This window comes from Suricata suricatta, chromosome 8 (assembly GCF_006229205.1).
Source record: "Suricata suricatta isolate VVHF042 chromosome 8, meerkat_22Aug2017_6uvM2_HiC, whole genome shotgun sequence".
NCBI lineage: Eukaryota > Metazoa > Chordata > Mammalia > Carnivora > Herpestidae > Suricata > Suricata suricatta.
This window is the reverse complement of record NC_043707.1, coordinates 98,726,735-98,747,287: the sequence shown is the minus strand read 5'-3', so window position 1 is coordinate 98,747,287 and position 20,553 is coordinate 98,726,735. Positions and strand designations below refer to the sequence as shown.

General features: G+C 44.3%; 1 protein-coding gene across 1 annotated transcript in view; it reads right to left on the bottom strand.

Annotated features, from left to right (window-relative positions):
* Positions 1-20,553, bottom strand: part of USP24 (ubiquitin specific peptidase 24) — a 137,792-nt gene that overhangs the window by 18,967 nt on the left and 98,272 nt on the right. Inside the window, exons 44-57 of the mRNA XM_029945824.1 lie at positions 19,745-19,864; positions 18,622-18,747; positions 17,049-17,147; positions 16,079-16,161; positions 14,412-14,553; positions 14,068-14,187; positions 13,528-13,748; positions 12,945-13,069; positions 11,506-11,647; positions 10,677-10,827; positions 8,974-9,069; positions 8,216-8,319; positions 6,557-6,670; positions 2,573-2,669 (exon numbers count right to left, since the gene is read on the bottom strand). Of these exons, the coding sequence (XP_029801684.1) occupies positions 2,573-2,669; positions 6,557-6,670; positions 8,216-8,319; positions 8,974-9,069; positions 10,677-10,827; positions 11,506-11,647; positions 12,945-13,069; positions 13,528-13,748; positions 14,068-14,187; positions 14,412-14,553; positions 16,079-16,161; positions 17,049-17,147; positions 18,622-18,747; positions 19,745-19,864 (1,740 nt within the window). The remainder of the gene's footprint in view (positions 1-2,572; positions 2,670-6,556; positions 6,671-8,215; positions 8,320-8,973; positions 9,070-10,676; positions 10,828-11,505; positions 11,648-12,944; positions 13,070-13,527; positions 13,749-14,067; positions 14,188-14,411; positions 14,554-16,078; positions 16,162-17,048; positions 17,148-18,621; positions 18,748-19,744; positions 19,865-20,553) is intronic.

Genomic DNA, 20,553 nt, shown 5'->3' with positions numbered 1-20,553 from the left:
CACGTAAAGAAAAAGAACATAAGCCAGACATCTGTAGTGGGGTTACTCTGAAGGAAATCACCCCAAGAACAAAAGGAAAGTCTGATTGATACAATCCGGTCTCAGATTCAGAAGGATTTATGCTTTGAGCAAAAACAGATCACACTTGTATCCTCCAGGAAAAGACTGGTACTGTAGAAACAATGAAGAAGAAAGCCTAGTCTTGTTCTCTAGATTTCAGATTCAAGGGCGGGACTCATGGCCTAATGGTCACATTTGTGGCAGAGCCAATTTCTGTCTCTTAAAAAAAAAGTGGGGGAGGGCGCTTAGAGGAAACATTTCTGAATCCCTCCCTCCACCACGCTACTTCTTCACATAATCACAGATGCAAAGAATAAAAAACACACACACAGGCATAGGGGCCAGAAATCAAGCCAATGGAGCAAATGGGGAACAACAGCCTGACAGGATGACAACGGTAACCGACTCAGCTGTGAACTTACTTGAGAGCCCGCGGACGCCTCATGGAAAGCTTTGAAAAACATTGTATTTGTTTAGAAACCATTTTGGTTATCACATTGCTTCTTCTTTCCCTCCCACCCCAGCTGGTTTTAGACAAGTCCCTAGAAATTCATCTGTGACTAGAGAACTAAGACCAGCTTACTACTCTTGTGAGCTCATTTCCCCTGAAGGTAGTGGTCATGGGCTTCTGAAATCATCCCGCCCATCCTGTCACACCTGTCCTAAGTGTCATAAGTATGGTTAACCTACCACTGACACAGCGCTTTGCTTTCAAAGTACTATATAAGGTGGGTGGCCAGAGGCACGATCTCCATCATGGGGGAAAACAGACAGAAAATGCGTCAGCTGGATGGCAAACAGACTTCATGGAGGCAATGGCTTCCACGCTTACGCCCCCACGACTCCCTTCCCTTCCTACCACCTGCAGTCCTGCCTCTAGCGGTTGGTGGACTACCTGCTACGCCATGGCCTGACCCCATCCGGAGGGAGGCTGCACTAATTTTGCTTTTATCCTCTGTGTGGGTTGGTACACGGGAGGAAGGAGGACAGCAGGAAGGCCCCTCGGTTAAGTCTCTTAGAAAAGCTCCGCGAGCGTATTTCAAGAACAATGGCATAAAAACTGTCCTCAGCGGCTCCCAATGACTGATTTTATATGTTCTGCATCCAGGTAAGATGAGGGGTGAGAAACGGTCCTGTTGTTTAAGCTGACTGAAAACCAGTGCCTAAGCGTAGACCTTAGCTTCCTTGTAATTCCTGGAATTGAGCCACGACTTCTTCTAGGTCTTCCTTAAAGGGCCTATTTGACTTCCTTGTTCACTCTGGGCTGAGCCAAGCTCCTTAGGTTGTCTGGTCTAATGGTGAACTTTGGTCAGGCAATGTTGAAGGAACTAACTTGGGTGCCAAGTACTGTAACTGGATTAGTATCTTTCTTCAAGGACTTGCAGGGCGCCTGGGTGGCTCAGACGCTTAAGCGTCTGACTTTGGCTCAGGTCACGATCTTGTGGTTTGTGTGTTCGAGCCCCACATCGGGGGCTCTGTGCTGACAATGCGGACGGAGCCTGTTTGGGATTCTCTCTCTCTCCCTCTGTCTCTTTGCCCCTTCCCCACTTGCACTCACTCTCTCTCTCTCTCTCAAAATAAATAAATAAACTTAAAAATTTTTTTAATAAAAAATAAAAGCAAAAGGACTTGCTCAAGGTGGGAACAGCAAAGCCAACGTCTGAATCTGAAGCAGCAATTCCTAGAATTTGCATTTCGTCGAGACACAGTGCCTCCAGCCAATGTCTATAAGGAGCCAATCAGATCTGAAACCAACATTTTTCAAAGTTTTCCATGGAGTGTCAGCTGTTTGAAACAGCAAACTTGGGAAGAGGTACTATATTTGCTAGGACTTAATAACACACTGAATAATAATCAGACTTACAGTATATGTCATTTATTTCCCTAAAACTTAAAATTTAGAAACTTGAGGATAGTCATATATAGCACAGTTTGTTTTAGCACGTATGGAAATGTGAACCCGAAAATATGTGGCAGAAACAATCAGGAAGAAGAAATCCAGGAGAACAGGAACAAAGGTTAGGAGCAATGGAGACCAATGAAGAAGCCATCTTGGCTGCTGCTCCTTCCTGGACGGGCGGCAGTTTGGTCTGGCTGCCAACCGCAGGTTTGGATCAGGGAAACAGCTTGTAAGAAAACAGACAAAGCCAAGTGCGGCTCAGAATGTCTGTGGGTCTAGACTAGAGTCTCTGGACTCAGGTTAGTCTCAGTTCAGCGAAACAACACAGAGCCTTGAGAGAAGACTCTGAGAAAGGAGTGCTCTAGAGAGAAAAGCCTGAAGCAGACTAGAGCAGCCCCGAGTCCCTAGGCTATCCTGACTTCTGAGGTACGAGCAGGCAAGGACAGCACGCCTTCTAACCCTGGCATTTATCAGAAAGGCAGTCCGTGGGAGCTGCATTCTCTGCCGCAGAATCACCAGACTCCAACCCTGGGCTCTCTCTCTCATCATGGGCAATTTAAGACACTTGGGAGAAACAGAACGTAGACGTAACATTTAAGAAACGAGACCGACCTTATCCTGATAAAACAAGGCACTGTCTAGGGTTTTCTCCAGAACGGTGGCCACGGCAACTCGTACTTCCCGCACGCTGCACTCCAGCAAGAAAATCCTAGAACATACAGGGACAAGGTGCGTGCTGAGAAGGCGGAAGGCGTTTTTGTGACCCAACCTGCCCGACACCAGGCCCGCCGACTGTCCAAGAAACAGAATCCCTCCAAGCTTTTGGGTCAAGGCTCCTGAGAGCTTTGGGACACTATCTCTGGCTGCTGTGCAGGGGAAAAAGGCCAGACATGAAGACCAGACCCCTGGGTGCTGAATGGAGGTTTCCCCCCTTCTTCCCCCCTTCTCCTGAAACGAGTATTTGCATAAATGTAAACAGCATAATGAGATACATGGATGTGAAGAGATGTGAAAGCAAAGGACCTACCATTTTATAAATTCTGTTCACTCTGGAGTTCTCCCAGGGGGAGCCCTCGAGGTTTCCAGAGTAAGATACTAAAGTTCACAGTTAAGACAGCCCCTCCTGCTCCACCTGCGCACCAGGATTTCTATCTTTTTCCTCTCCTCCCCTCAAGCCTTGCTACCTAACCCCTTAAACCAGCGGTGGGGCTTCCCTATTTCCTTCCTCTGTGATGGGGAGGACGCCGATGACCCCAGCACCCAAGGTGTATTAGATGCCTCCACGGTCTCGGCACTGCTGGGGTGCAGTCAGCCACTGCACGGCACCCGCATTCAACCCCTTCCACGTGCGGAGTGGGGGTGCGGCGGCCGCAGAGGCAGAGGTGGTGAGGGCAGGGGCCCTGCTCTCAGGGCGGAGAGGGGTGCGCATGCCTGGACGGCGTGCTTCTCTAGCTATGCTCTGCGCTCTGCTTCAAACGCTCGCTTCCATGGGCCAGCCCAAACTCAGCAAAGTGGAAACCCATCTGTCTTTTCTAATATTTCTTAACAGAAAGTCCTCATGATTCCACACGAAAGGTTTAAATACAGCCAAATGCTGATGGCCGCGCCCTCCAGGTGATAGCGGAACACCGCTCTGGTCCATGTGTGGGCACAGCACTGGTCCGTCCTTCCTCCCCTTTCAGGGGTACGTGCAGAGCCCTGCCTTCTTCTTCCCAGAGAGAGAGCAGAGTGGAGCTTTCTGCGGTCACTCTGCTGCTCATTCCCTGTAATGGCTGATGCTACCTGAAATGGCTGTGTTCAAAATGCACTAAGATTTTAAGAGGCAACCACAAGAAAGTTAAAGGTGACAAGTGTGTCTGTAACATTCAGCTCCGGAGGCTTTGTCAGACTGGGGTACAATTCTTCTGGAAAGCCCGTCTCCAGGGGCTGCTCCACATTTCCTATCATAGACACCAGGAGGCACTATGAGAACGCAGACAAATCCACAATGAGGGGCCTTCTACAGGGTACATGGCCAGTGTGCCCCTCAAAAAACTGGCATGATTAGAAAGGAGGTGGTGGGAAAGGAACAACTGTAGATTAAAAGAGGCCTGACAGGCATACAAACTAAAGGCCACGTGTGGCGCCTGTGTGCATCCTGATGTGTATAGACTCGGTGGAAGAATGAACTTTTTTGAGTTGCCCGGGGAAATCTGAGACTTATTTTAAATTAGTTGAGGAAAAAAAGCAGGCCTGTGAGCGAGTGGTGGGCACTGGGGGGTGGGTCACAGGGTGGGCAAAGTGCTGGCCACCGGGCCGGGAAGTGGCACAGGGCAGGCTCCCATCCTGGCTGCTCTGCTGTATGTTTAAATGCTTCCACAGCAAACACTTTTTAAAAGATGTGAAATATTCTTTGTTTAGTAGTTTTAATTGAGGTTAATTTTTAATACAGATCAATTTTCAAGCAGTGCTTAGTACAACTTCAAATTTTTACGATTATGGTAATATGTACGCATTGCCTTAAAAAAAGAAAGCACTACACTGAAAAGCTCTGACCTAAGAGACAGCAGCCCCTTCACACAGTTATTTTAGTTGCAACAATGGTAAACTGTGTGATCTTAAAAACAGAATTATAAAATTATAAAATATAAACCAGCAACCGACAGTGACAAATTGACAGTCATAAAGAGACAAAAATATAATAAACTCTCTGAAGAACAATTCAGATTAGGTAATTCATTGGGATTCTTAACCATGAAGAACACTAAGAAACCAAACATACTCTCAGAGGAGTCACTAAGCTCTTCTGGAAATATTTCCAAGCAAGCCTGGTTGGATATAAGGGAATAAACTAAATATTTGCCACGTTCCTTCCAAATATATGATGATTCTAGGACATTCAACTTCCTACTATTGGGAAGAGGCTTGGGAATCACACTGGAAAAACGGGGGAAAGTTCATCTCAATGCAAACCCCAAAGGGCCAGGCACGCAGAGCACTTCAATGAACGGTCACTTGCTCTCTCTCGAGGCATTACGTGCAGGTGTGCACACATGTATGCACGCACCCACAGACGGCAGAGTGCTTCCTACGTGCCAGGCTCTTTGTGTACAGTAGGGAACCAGGCAGGCTTAGCTTCTGCCCTCAAGAAGCCGGAGTTTAGTGAGGAGACAGGCAAAACAGCAGAGCAGACCACCGTGTAGACTGGCTTCAGAGAGGGTCACTGGACGGAATGGCTTCTCTGACGCCTGAAGGATAAGATGCAGGACTGGATGGGGAAAATGGTCCGGATAGAGGTAACTAAGGTGCAAGGGTCTTTAGGCAGGAAGAGAAAGCTTAGCTTGTTGAAGGAATCAACAAGCCAGTGTGAGGAAACTGAAGCAAGACCATATTCAAGGCCTTGTGGTTTAGGTTAAAGGCTGTGGATTTTATGAGGAGTCTGATAGGAATGCACTGAAGAATTTTCAAGCAAAGATGTAATGTAGATCCAGTTTATTTCAAAAAACCATGTTTGTTGCTGTATGAGGTAGATTAGAGAAAGAAGTGGAGATATGAAGTAGGTAAATGAGTGTCTGGGGCTCAGACCTAGAGAATATGGGATCAAGAGTCTCGATTGGCTAACATGCCACCAGACTGTGAGCTCCCTGCAAAAGGGGCTTATATTTACTTCTGAATTCTCTGTTGTCTGAGTTGAACGGTACCAGAGCATATGTGCATGCTCACAGAAGTACTCTGTAGAAAATTCTAGAAGGTAAAGATGCTGATAAAGGGTTTGCTCAGGGAGAGATTAATTTTGAGAGGACCGAGGCCACTTCCTCCAGTAGCAGGAGGAAAGATGACGAGAACAGGCTCTGACGTGCTGGGGACAGAGGCCTGCTCATCTGTTACTCGAATTTTCTCAGTGAAGTCCGAGGCAAGGGCCTTAGCTGGAGGTGGGGTGTGCTAGCCTGGCAGGCATGAGGGGTACGGAGATGAAGGGGGGGGCCCTGGGGACAAGGGACACTGAGATCACAGAGCCTGTGCATAAGTACTGCCCTCCCCAAGGACAAGAGAAGCGGGCCTGAGGAGGACTGGAGTATGGTGTAAACATCCACCGTGGCTATAGCATCTAGACTTTTCACCAAAAAAAGCAAACTATTTTTTATTACAGGCATGTAGATAAAGGTACTACCGCAGGTATTATACCACGAGTGAGTTTTTGGAAAACAGGATCTTTGCCAGAATCCAAATGTGGCTAGATGTCGGACACTGTGGCACTGCTCCGTAGTAACCGGCACTGCTGACGTCTGCACCTGCCACCAGACTGTGAGTCCCAGAGCCACGGCAGCTGGTCAGGCCATGCTTGCCTGGGAGCACGTGGCTATGTGCACACATGCTCTCCTTTCGCTCATGGAATGCTTGTCAGAGTCTAGTCCAACAGAGACAGTTTTCATGAAAGAATGATTTCTTAGTGACCTGAAAAGTTTCCTCACGCTTCTAGGGGGAATAGTTCCAAATGGACTCTAATCAGAAAAGCAATTTCAAGTAGAAATAAACATAGTCATAAGAAACTGCAGCTCTAAATCACTAGAAGAGACATACCTTTCTTTTAATTAGTTAAAAGATCTTGGCACTTACTTTATTAATTCTCGTCCTTCAGAGCTAATAAAATACTCAACGAGCCACTGACAAGCATCAAAACTTTTGGAAAGTAATGCTTCAATAGTGGCGATCCATTCTTCAGTGTCAACCCTTTAAAAAAGCAAAGGCAGAGATGTAAGGAGTCAGACCCCCAGGAAGAACCCCGTGGAGTGTCACTCTGGTTTTAGTTAACTGATTTGGGGGCAGGTGGGGTAGAGGGGAGGCTGAATACCCAAGACCGCTGACTAACATGGCTCCATGCGCCGCAGAAGCCAGCCCTTTGCATTTTTTATTTGTGATGTGATTCGCCCATCCCTTGCTTCCCCCCCCAAATGTGTGAAGTCTTAGGTTTTTTTTTTTTTTTTTTTAATCTTTTGCATCTTCTTCAAGCAATTTTAATCGGGAAAAATGTCTGACCTGCAGCATTTTGTTTTAACTAACTGACACTCATAAAACGCCCACCTTCAAAACAGGTTACTACATCACATTCTTGTACTTCATTGCTATGGCCATTAGTATCCTGCTTTATGGAGAAAACATCTGGGCAGACAACGAGGTATCAAGGCTCAATTGCCCGTGACCTCACATAACACCCTCTACTTTCTCAAGCCCCAAAATGGTAAATATAAACAAAATGGAAAGTCTCCAATGTACTGATAGCTCAAGCAAATTTCACAAATAAAAGTAATGAAATTCCTAGTCCTATGCCAGACATTAAAAGAAAGGAACATATTATTCCCTCGTTTTCAATTGAAGAATAAAGATCATTTATCTTTACTACATATGAAAATGAAGTTGCCATTATATCTGTTTCCTCTCAAGTGTTTCTTGATGGCGGAATCTCTCTGAAGACCTCCCCATACTTGGAGAAGTGCACGGGGCGGCTGAGAGGGACCAGACTGAGACCTGCACCTGTCTTCCGACGGTAACCGCCTTCCTCACCCACATCCCCCCCGCCCCTCCCCCCACCCCGGGGCACCTCCTCTGGCCAGTGGGCAATGACTCTTCACTTCTCAACCATTTATTCCCAGACAACTCTGCACCCAGCACCTAACACGTGTCCAGCACCTTCCAGGTGCTGAAGATAAAAACCAACAGTGGACCACATGCTGCCAAAGTCTAGCGTGTCTCTGTATGTACATCCCCCCATTCAAAAACCCTCCACGATCTCCCACTGAACAAAGTCCCAACTCCCCTCTGTGGCACTCACGATACTTGGCGGGCTCCTCTACAGCCCGCATCTGACCTCACCTCCAGTGAGCCTTCCGTGTCTGAGCAAAACCCTGGTCATTCACAACTCTTCAGGCAAGTCTTAAGATTTACCCAGGTTTTCCCCTTTCACTTAGATTATTCTGTTTGTTTTTGCCTTTCAAAATTCTCTGAGAATATCAATGTCTTTAACACCTACCCAATCCCCATATTTGCATACGATACGATTTTGTCCAATTCCGAAAGACGCAATGGCATTTATGCCTTGCTTCGTCTCATTTATCCTTCCTATGAGATTAGAAATTCTTTAAAGATGGGAACCATGTCTTAGTCACCTGAACATATTAGGTAGGTGCCTTCACAATGCTTTGAATTTATAAATTCAATTTTAACTGAATTAATCAATGCTTTTTCCACAATAGACTATCAAAACACATCGTTTCTTACCTGAGTTTTTTCTTTGTCCGAAGGTAAGTTTGAAAAAGGAACTGAATTGCAAGCTGTAAGCTCACCTTTGCCATGCAAGGATAATACGGATGCTTTAATTTAGTCTGAGAGAGAGTGAAAAAACAGAGTATTTTTCAAAGGTGTTTTATAGATTATTACAAGTTATGAATTGAATGACTTATAATAAAGTTAAACACTAATAAGAGAAATCTAGCCAGCTAATTATAGAAAACGTTCCATTTAAATTTTTAAAAAGGTTAAGAAAAGACACCCTCTTCACTTTTTAATGAAGCCATCTCAAAATAGACCGTTGGACCACAAGATGTTAAGCACTGTCAACAGACCAAGAAAGTTTTTCCCTTACTGGCGAATTATAATCATGGTACTCAAGAAAAAGAAGTAGTTGGAAGTTCATCTTGAGTCTGAAAATGTCTGATGACAAATTAGGACAAATTAATCTCCACGAAGCCAATATTCACTGACCTCACCTCATGGCTATTCTTATATACTCCTCATAAAACTGAAAGGTGCTTTAAAAAGCCAGTATGTGGAAACCCGCACCCATTCACAGTCTGCAATGTATGTTTGGAGCACTGCCTATATTTTCGTATCACCCAGTAAGTGACATTATTTATGGGAACGTTCTGGGCATCTAATCTGCATGCTAACAACCAAGGGTGAGGATGAGTCACTGAACGCCTGAGCGGACAGATTTCACTCTTTCTTAGTCCTTGACTAACAGGCCAACTAGTACTTACAGCATTCAGTGATGCTAAAGACAAAACAAAACTGAAATAATCACTACTGTACACATCTCTATTCTTCATAAACTTGAGGTTTTCATCTCTCACCATCTACAAAAGAAAATCAGTAATTATTTTTAAGAAACAGGGCAAAATATTCAGCACGTGGAAGATATTTTTAATGATACATTAGGTAGAAAGGGTTTTATATTAGGTTAGAAAAGGTTCACAAAAACCCTTCTCTAGAGCTTTGAAATTTTAACAAGGGAGAGAGGAAAATCTTCCTTTCAAATATAAGAAGCTGTGAGAAGGTGAATTATTATTCATTAAACTGAATCCTTTTGGGAAACTTAGGAAAACCACCATATGAAGGACAAGTGAATTCAAACCAGTTATTTTGGGTTGGGAGGGACAGAGCTTTCCCAAGAACAGCCAATGTCACGCTTTCCTTGTATCGGATGGCTTACATCTTTCTCTCTTACTGAAACACTCCATAGTTTTCTTTTTTTTTTTTTTTAATTTTTGAGAGACAGAGAGAGACAGCGCGAGCAGGGGAGGGTCAGAGAGAGAGGGAGATACAGAGTCTGAAGCAGGCTCCAGGCTCTGAGCTAGCTGTCAGCACAGAGCCCGATGCGGGGCTCGAACCCACGAACCGTGAGATCCTGACCTGAGCTGGAGCCGGACACTTAACCGAATGAGCCACCCAGGTGCTCCTCCATAGTTTTAACTTCTCTAATACTGGCTACTCAGCTTTTGATCACTTCGTGTATAAAACCTGGACTGGGCAGTTGGACAGTTCTGAATTTAAATCCTGGGAGGTCATTTCCCCCCTCCTCCCTTTTTAGAGTTTAGTTGTTATTTTGAGAGAGAGAGAATCCCAAGATGGCTTTGGGCTGTCAGTGCAGAGCCCAGACAGGAGGTTCAATCTCATGAACCCCAACCGGGAGATCATGACCTGAGCTGAAATCAAGCGTCAGATGCTCAACTGACTGGGCCACCCAGGAGCCTCACATTTCTACTTTTCTGAGCTCAGTTTTTCCATTTGAAAAATAGGAATAAAACCCACTACTTCACAAAGGTTTTCAAGAATTAAGGACTTGTTTAAAGCCTGTAGCACAGAGCAGATATCAATAACTGATGGTCATCACTGTCATACTAGTTTTACCCAAAGGTATGAACCCCGACTTCTATTCCTCTCCAGACAGTAAGCTAGTTTCAGCAGTGTTTGTCTGTCCTGGCCACTCCCTCTCACTTGTTTATCTGTGGCGACACCCAGTCACATAGCAGGCCAGTGACAGTGCCGGCCACCTGGAGTCTGTGGCCACCTCTGTGACCTGTTATGAATGACTCGAGAGACAAGCTGGCACTCAGTCTGACCAAGTCAACAAGGAGGCTGGTGGGAGTACTTCTGGAACTACTGGGTGGATTCTGACTTCTCTCTGATGTTTCCCCCTTACAATTTTTAATTTAAAAAAATGTTTTATTTATTTTTGATATATATATATATAGAGAGAGAGAGCATGAGAGGGGGAGGGGCCGAGAGAGAGGAAGACACAGAATCAGAAGCAGGTTCCAGGTTCTGAGCTGTCAGCACAGAGCCCGATGCGGGGCTTGAACCCATGAACGTTGAGATCATGACCTGAGCTGAAGTAGGAGGCTTAACCAGCTAAGCCACCCAGGCGCCCCCTGCCCCTTAGAATTTTTTACATGGTTCTTACCTGGTATATTCGAGCAGGCATTTTCTCCACAAATAGCCCTTTCTTCTCGCCTTTTTTAACCAGCTTGGTGAGAATAGAGAGCCGGTCATTGTTAGGCCTATGGGGCCGGGGAGAGGACTGAGGTGAAATTTCCGGTGAGGATGGCGCTGACCTAAGGACAGAATCAGAAAACCGTCTGGTATAAAGTAGTTGCTGTTTTAGCAGTTACTGCCACCTGACAAACTTACATACACAGGGTACGAGACTTAACCGTAAACTGCATACTTTCCCCATCCAATATATTAAAAGGCAAATTCATAAATAAGACCTTAAAAAACCCCCACAGTGCTGGCAAAGTGATACCTTTGGATATAAAGTGTACCCAATAAATGCTGAGACTGGAAAAAAAAATCTCAATTTTAGACTGAAATAATTTACATGTATGTTCTTGTCTTAAAAAAATATCTGAAAGTTTATTTATTTTTGAAAGAGGGGGGCAGAGAGAGGGGGACAGAGGATCTGAAGCAGGCTCTGTACTGACAGCAGAGAGTCTGACGTGGGGCTTGAACCCACGAACTGTGAGATCACGACCTGAGCCAAAGTTGGATGCTCAATTGACTGAGCCCCCCAGGTGCCCCCACATGTATGTTCTAAATACAAAAGAACTTCTGCCAAGGAAATAATAAACAGATGGCCATAAAGCAAGAGGTAAAGAGACTTACTCATTTTCTTTTTACAATTTCTCTCTAGCTCGTTTACCAAATTACCTTTAAATTCCAAACAGCATACTCAAGATTACAGTGACCACCTACTGAAATCACACAGCAAATTACGCAGAAGAGACACTCACAGAGAGAGATCCTCAGCTTCCTGCCGTACCACACTGACTCGACTTTTCTTTGGTAAAACCGGGGAGTTCTGATCAGAGACCCGTTGGTAGAAGAGCATATAGGCATTCCAGTATCTTCGGCGTACGTCTGTATACGGGTTTGCTTTATAACAACACATGAAGAAGGAAGTCTTTGTAAATACAATAAGAAAGGTTTCTTGTCTTGGCAATCTAAAATAAAGGCCCATGAACCCAGGAGCATTTTCAAAAAGTAAATGCAAAGTGTAAGTAAAATGTGTGTCCTTGTACCATCCTGCTTGGACGGTAACTCGGAAGAGCTGGAAGGAAGGAGAACGGGGATGTGGTAAAGACGACAGACCCCCAGGCAAGTCTAGATTCACTCAGAAGGCAAGCACCATTGACAAAGAAGCTCTGTGGCACAGGATGGGATTATAATTGGCCTTAACCATTTCTGCATAAAACAGCCAAATCTAGGTGCGCATTGGCAACAATACTATATTTAACTGTTAAAGGTAACTATTACGAGATGCAGGACTACAATGGTGCGGTATCAAAATCTGACACAGTAGTAGGTTATTTTTTAATTTTAATTTTTCATTGAAGGATAGTTGACATATTAGTTTTAGGTATCCAACACAGTGTTTTGACGATTACATACGTTATGAAATGCTCACCAAGATAAGTGTGTCACCGTCTGTTGCCACACAGCATTATTACAGTATTATTGACTCTATTTCCTATGCTTACTTTCCATCCTTGTGACCTACTTATTTTCTAATTAGAAGTTTGTACCTCTTTCTTCCTTTCACCCGTTTCTCCTATTTCCCTCTGGCTCAAATGCAGGTAGAAATTTTCAAATGCCCCTACTATATTGCAAAATCAAGTTTCAGATTTGTGAAGATTTCTACAAAATGTTTTTTTTTTTCCTTCCAAGTGGCAAATTCGGATTGGATTTTGTGATGTCCTTTTCTTCCTACTTTTTCTCCTGGGGGCGGTGGCTATGGAGAGCAAACTGCCACACTGTATTACAAACGTGGTTTCAAAACCAGAGGTGCTAGGGAGGTCCTGTAATTCATCATGCCTCTCTGCAGGCAAGAAGGAAATGTGAGAATTTGAGCAGACAACTACTTCTTCTGAAACAATTTTTAAGGCTGAAATTCTGTGCTCATTAGTTTCTCTCTGATACTCGTTTCTCCTTCTTCCTCCATCACCTGTTCTCCCAGCGCTGCTGCACGGAATTACTTTAAGAAACATTCTGTGAGCAGCCCGAACATTTTCGTTCTGCCTGTCAAGGGGTTTGCAGATCTCTACAGGCTGAAAAGTGGTATGTAAAAAACATAAAATTACATTTTTACGTAAAGAATACTGATTCCAATTTGATAGAAAACTGTAAATTAAACAAAAACAATTCACATGAAACATCACCTGTAAATACTTACTTTGATCATAAACTTTTGGTCTATATTCTCCTCCAAAGCATTCATACTCCAGGGTCTCATCATTTAGGTCAAATTCTTCGATGACTGTGTCGTTAAACTTGTACCACTTTCCTTTTCCACACCCCCTGGAGCCCACAGGGAAGCACATGTTACAAGACGGCAGCCCAACACGCCCCTCCCCTGCCTCTGTCTCTATGTATTGTCTACAAATAGAGCAGATGAGTACCATTCGAAAACACCCAAGAGAAAACCTTAAGTTTCTAAAACAACTTTAGACATCCATTATGAAATATGACCAAAGAGCAATGCAAAAGCTTCTTTGCACTACACTCATAAGCATGGCTGATAAAGTAGGGCAGGGAGAGCAGAGGAGAGGCACCGAGGGTAGGGGGAGTGGAGGAGAGATACACCAGGGCAGGGCAGTAGAGGAGGAACAGAGGAGAGATACAGGAAGGCAGGGGGAGTGGAGGAGAGACAGAGGAGGGCAGGATGAGTGAAGGAGAGATACAGGAAGGTGGGGTGGGGTGGGGGGGTGGAGACAGGACTGCTGGAAGGCAGGGGAGGGACTGGCGTGAGCCCTTACCGTCGGTCCTTAATGAAAGAATAGTAGTGACCCGCATGTGCCTGCCCGCTGTGGACAATGACACCCACTAGTTCATAGTTTTCGGTGAGGGCAACTTTCTTCCGTGGGGATCCTCCACCTCCCTGGTCCATACTTCGCCCGTTTTCACCAACTTCTGAAGATGAATCTTGGCGAGCCATTCCTGAGACTGTGTAAGGCTCCATGTTTAGCATCCAGGGAAACTATTTAAAAGCAAAAGGACCACATTCGTGCTGAAGGGTAACGTACACAGCAATGCCCAGTCAAGTCAGATTCACGTCAGAGGGGTGTTTTCCTAGATCTGGCCAGGACTCCCTCCCCACTGTCCCCGGACAGGAGGGCCGTTTACAGATCTGCCCACCACAGGCAGCAGCTGCTTAAGACAAGGGGCCGTGTCCTCCTCAGAATGCTGACACCACAGCCTCTCACAGTGGAGATGGAAGTTAAAAATGTAAAAAGTAAACAGCGGGGGAAAAAAGTGAGGTAATGCAGGTAAGAAATTTCAGCGGGGAAAAAACTTACCCTTATTTGTTCATCGTATTTAATGGAGCGTCCACTCTCCCAGTCAAATCCGAATCTCATTAGGTGAATTACCAAGACGCTAGGTAAAGACTTAATGCAGGTCCTTTTCACAGTTATTCTCTAAAGAATGCAAAACCCAATTATCTCCACAGAGGAAAGAAAACGGCAAAGTCATAAAAACGTCATAGATTTTCACGGGCCTTTCCCACCCATGTGAAAACAGGTAATGACGTGATTCAATGGAAGCCACGATAGGAGCTTACTATTGTTCTTATAGAAAACATAAAGACAAACTGAATGAGTAACAAATTAAGCTTGTTTTTCAAAAAAGGCAAGTGTAATACCTTTTCTTTACACTTTTCACAGTAATACGCGTTACTTCCCTCTAGAACTTCTCCTCTCACAAACTGGTCCAAAGAAATTTCCAAGCTCTGACAAGAAGTAACTCCAAGATTGAGAGCCATGAAAGCTTCCTCCCGCTCATACCTGATGAGCAAGTCACAGAAAAAACATAATCAACAATGGAATTTACAGATCTTGAAACTACCACAGTAGCAGAGACTGCACACAGGTCTACGTTCATGGTCACTGAAATTAACACATGCCACTCTTGTCCTTTAAAAATTTTTTAAATGTTTTTTTATTTATTTTTGAGAGCGAGAGAGAGATAGCATGAGCAGGGGAGGGTCAGAGAGAGGGGGAGATACAGAATCTGAAACAGGCTCCCGGCTCTGAGCTAGCTGTCAGCACAGAGCCTGACGCAGGGCTTGAACCCACGAACCGTGAGCCGAAGCCGGATGCTTAACTGACTGAGCCACCCAGGCGCCCCACTCCTTATCCTTTTAAAAATACACTGCCAAATAAAAATACCAGTTTTTGACAATCCAAAATCACCTAAAATTATGAATTTCAACAAAGAAATTTTAGGAATGGAAACCAAAGAAACTTAATTCAATAAATATTTATAGGTCCACTGAAAGAGAGATCTGCAAGTCTCAACAAACACAAAATTCATAATATGCTAGAAGTATCATTTAAAAAGGATGACGATCGGAGCACCTGGGTGGCTCAGTCAGGTATGTGTCTGACTCCTGACTTCAGCTCAAGTCATGATCTCAGGGTTTGTGTGATCGAGCCCCGCACTGGGCTCTGTCCTGGCAGCATGGAGCCTGCTTGTGATTCTCTTTGTCCCTCCCCGACTCACACAGGTACTCTCTCCCTCTCTCTTCCAAAATAAACTTAAAAAAAAACTGTTTAAAAAATTAAAAAATAAAAACAGAAAGGACAGCGATCATGTACATTACAACTGTAGCCAATGAGCAATTTCCAGGTTTTCACCTTAATACTGAATCCTTTTCCTACTATAAAAATAAAAGGGGCGCCTGGGTGGCTCAGTCGGTTAAGCCTACTATAAAAATATTTCCTCCAAGTTCGATTTCTGGATCAGGAGAACCCTGAGAACACAGATTTTCCTGTTTGAGGATGTGTGACGTCCTATGGAAATCCACATATTTACAAATGAAACTTAACGGATTCTTAAAGCTTTGCCTTAAATACACCAGTAGGAGGGCTGCTTGCATCATGACTTACTTAATACCAAGCATGGTGGTGGCTGAGCTGGATATTATAGAACTTGGCTGAATGAAAATGTATCAATAAACTGTTACAGTAGCTTACGTAATAAAAATACTATTAAAAAAGATAATGGCTGAGGCTCCTGGGTGGCTCAGTCAGTTAAGTGTCTGATTCTTGATTTCGGTTCAGGTTATGATCTCACTCACAGTTCATGAGTTAGAGCCCCACATCAGGGTCAGTACTGATAGCACAGAACCTATTTGGGATTCTCTCTTCCTCTCTCAAAATAAATATTAAAAAGATAATGGGAGATTTTCATATATTGTCATTTTAGCCAAGTAAAATATAGATGAAAATTAATGAATAAAGTACTAACAAGAGAAAAAAATAAAAATGATGATGATCATTTTTTGATGTCAGTGATAACTTCACTAACCTGTGAGGACAGTCTTTACAGATCTTCTGATCAGAATAGATGCCCTGGAAAGTATTCTTAAAAATCTGGTCTCTCCCCATTTTCTGTTGGAATAAAAAGTAAGAATTTTAGTTGATGCCCCTAGAATTTCTAGGTCACTCATATAGAATTTTAGACCTAAGCTAAAGCACAGATTTCAACTCAACAGCTAAAATGAGTCCCGAAGGCAGTTTAAGCTGGGAACAAAAGGGAGGTTTATAGCCCATTGGCCCCACTGGCTATTAGAAGAGCCGGAAAAGCCAGCAGAGGAAGAGGAAAGGGGCCAGTCACAGCTGGTGACAAGAACAGCTTGTCATCCTCGGGACGATTTCGAGTCCTTCTCCCCATGTCACAACGAACAAAATAGGAGCTACTCTCCATAATCTTTTCTTTCTTGTGGATAAAATGCTATCAATTCCTGAGTTATCTGAAAAAGGACTTGCCTGACTTGTGCCTACCGAGAAGAGGGACAGATACTGGCAGTGATGGAGGGCGCCCTAGAACTAGAAGGCAGCCGCCCACAGGAAGTGTGTCACATGTTACACTGGCTGGGGGCAGGAAGCTTTGGGTTCAACCACCACCACAAACAACTTTTTAGCGTGGCCCTCTGGCTGAGTCGGCCTGCTGTGCACAGGGCCATCAGGTCACTGGTGAGGGCCGCACTCGTGAGGCCGGTGACCTCGGTGCACCCACAGGCAGAGCATGTGGACACAAATGGTCACTGTGGAGAACAGATCAAGAATGACACACTTCTTCATCAAGTGTTGGATGGATTAAGAAGCGATGTTCATAGTTCTAGTGATCTGTGTCTATTTTGGCGTTCAAACCCAGAGGAGATGAACAGGTGTGGTGCTAGAGCTGACCCGTAGGTTTCACAGTCATCCTGAACCCTGCAGCTCTGCTCCTGTGCTACCGTCTGAGGGAGGCAGGGGGAGAGCGAAGTGCTCTCTACCTTGAGATACTCGTCCATCTGGTCAATGAGACTAGTGAAGAATTCATACGCGTCCTGCTGCTCTCTCACGTAGAGTTCTTTGTTCCACATCTTGAAAATCTATGCAGACAAGATTTAAATATGCTGTTAAAGGAAAAGACACAATCTCTAAAGGCAGTAGAACAGGGATGTGAAAGAGCACTTAAATGCTTCTAAAAACCAAGTTCACCCTGGGACACTGGACACTTGTACCGAAGGGAGAGGAGCGTGGCTCAGTTATGTGCTTTTCCCTGGCTCCTGGGTAACTGAAACAAGTCCGGGAAACCATACCGGCTGGGCCCTGTGGCCACAGAGCACAGGGTTTCTGTCTCTGAACTATCCAAACTACAGGGGAAATACAAGGTACTCCTCCTGTGAAACAGAGTAAAGCAAGGTTAAAAAATAATGTTCTTTACTTCTTGCACTGCTGGTGGGAATGTAAACTGGAGTAGCTACTCTGGAGAACAGTATGGAGGTTCCTCAAGAAATTAAAAATAGTGCTACCCTATGACCTAGGTATTTGCCCAAAAGATACAAAAATACAGAATCAAAGGGGCACATGCACCCCAATGTTCACAGCAGCATTATTAACAATAGCCAAATTATGGCAAGAGCCCTAAAGAGACCATCTACTGATGTGTATATATACACATATACACATACCTCTTTATTACTCAGTCATCAAAAAGAATGAGATCTTGCCATCTGCAGTGATGTGGATGAAGCTAGAATGTATTATGGTCAATCGGAGAAAGACAAGTAGCATATAATTTCACTCTTAGGTAAAATTTAAGAGGGTGCCTGGGTGGCTCAGCTGGTTAAGCAGCCAACTCTTGATTTTGGCTCAGGTCATGATCTCAGTTTGTGAGACAGAGCCCCACATCAGGCTCTACATGGAATGTGGAGCTTATCTAAGATTCTCTCTCTCTCCCTCTCCCTCTCTCTCTCTCGTCCTACCCCTCCCCATACTCGTGCTTTCTTTTACTCTCTCTGAAAAAAGGAAACAAATAAAATTGAAGAAACAAAATAGATGAATATATGGCATGGGAGTGGGGAGAGGAGAGAGGGAAACAAACCATAAGAGACTCGCAGAGAACAAACTGAGCGTTGAACAAACTGAGGAGGGGGGTGGGTGGGGAGTGGGCTAGATGGGTGATTGGTATTATGGAGGGCACTTGGGATGAGCACTGGGTGTTGAGTGTCAGTGATGAATCACTGAATTCTACTCCTGAAACCAATATTGCACTGTATGTTCACTAGCTAAAATTTAAATTAAAAAAAAAGTTTAAAAAAAGGTTATTTAGAGCATTAATTTGAACAAATAGCCAAAGAATTAAAATAAGAATCATGAGAAATATTTAGAATTGTTAAGATTGGCAAATCCCTAGAAATTATAAAAGACTACTCTTAGTCATTTGAAATCAATTATTGATCTTTCAAAGAATGGTACAGCCCCTTCTTCTCTAGGTTCTTGGTAATGGGACTCGTGTGGAGTTATTAAAGACGGAAACAATTATCACCGGATCTAAATATCTGGAGTGACTGGGTAAAATACCTTCCAGAAGTTCTCAGGTACATAATACTGCAGCTTGCTTTCCATCAGATGTCCGAAGAGAGACTGCACCTGGTAGAACACGCTGTCATCTGGATTGTCCGTGTCATCATCTACCGAAAGTAACGACTAGAAAGAAACACAATGTACTGAGCTAGAAGCAGTTCGCTGCTCCACAGACCATGGGGACACGCACACGTACCGCCCACCTCGCTCTTACAGTGCTGTGTTTGTCTGGGTGCAGCTACAGCGCTCAGTATGTTTAGCCTCCGCACTTCCTAATGGTGGAATCGTGAACAAATTATTTCTTTGAGCCTGTCTGATTACCAAAAACTGGAATGAGGAACACCAGTTATCTCTACGAGAGAAACGTGGCAGGATACATGCAGATTCTCAACACTACTGACTGCAGTATCACAAGCTTCTAGTATACACTGACCTTTGAGTGTGGATTTGAACTGTGTGAGATCACTTACGCATGGAGTTTTTTGATACAGTATTGTAAATATATTTTCTCTTCTCTGGCTCACTCTACTATAAGAACAGATTTGTGATACATATTGCACTGTATTACATATACATACAGAGAACATGCAAAATCTGTGTTAACTATCCAGTCAACAGTAGAATATCAGGAGTTAATATCAGCGGGGAGTTAAAAGTTACATGTGAATTTCTGACTGCATGGGGGTGGTGGTCAGCACTCCTGACCCTGTATGTTGTTCAAGGGTCAAGTGAACTACTGTAAAACGCTGATGACAGACCCTAAATTTTTCTAAAATCGTAAAAACGTAATTTTTATGGAACAGAATTTGACAATAACTTAGCTCAAAAACTTCATGTGGTCAAGTCTAAGCTGCCGAATAGGCAGCGTATTCCCTAGTGGATTTATAAAAACATCTGACTGTGAGTAGTGTGTTCAGATGTGCACAGGTTTCAGAAGTGACTAAAGAATCCCTAGGCAGGTCTAGATTTAGCAAACCCAAAATGCAATATATAAATTATATTCTTGACTGTGGTGGTCAGTGCTCCTGACCCTTGTATGTCGCAGTACATGAATACGGACCCTCTCCAGGCCTTGCACACTTTATCTGTCATACCAAACCGGGAAGAAGAAGGTAATCACCTCAGGGAGACCAGGCTGCATATACAGCTGCTGGAAGACCGCATTCATGTAGCACGTAGCGCCACCGTTCCTCAGCCCCACAAACCCTGAACTGGACCTGCTATCCACGGGGGGAAGGTACTAGAAAAGAGAGGGGGAGAAGCAGTAGAGTGAGAATCAGTGCTATCCGTCACCAGCCCCTCTCCACCATGGCTATCTGAGATGTCTGAGAGGGAAAAGAGATATACACACAGACTTGTCCATCCAGTGGCTCGGGAGTCATGCTAACAAAACTTACGTTCTCAGTGTACCTCTGCAGATGCTACTACTGCTGCCACCTCAATGCCCCTTCTTCATTCATGAAGTGCCTGACACGCTGTCTGTCTGTCCATCTAGCAGTCATGCATTCTGTCACTTCTGTGTCATCCACCAAACATTTATTAAGAACCTCCTACGTGCCAGCACCGTGCCAGGGGAAACAGCGCGAGGCGCACAGAACAGAACACAGAGACGTCAGCCGAGGAATCAGACTGCTCACAAGCCGAGGGAGCACTCCGCAAGAAAGCAGTAGGGCTCTCTGCGGGTTTCCTCTGAAGAATCCCGACCAGTCTGGATGGTCAAGGAAGCCTCCTGTTCCTTCCCTTCCTTTTTAAGAAGGTAGCATTCTTCTACCGAACAACTGCTAATAAGCATACGATTATGTAAACAGGTAAATACTCTAGCATTTCCCTTAAAGATGTTTTGTCCTAACACAGATCCCATTACAATGCTTTTCTGGTTAGAAATAATCCAGAAAAGGCTTTCTGGATAAAGCTGAACATGGCACTTCT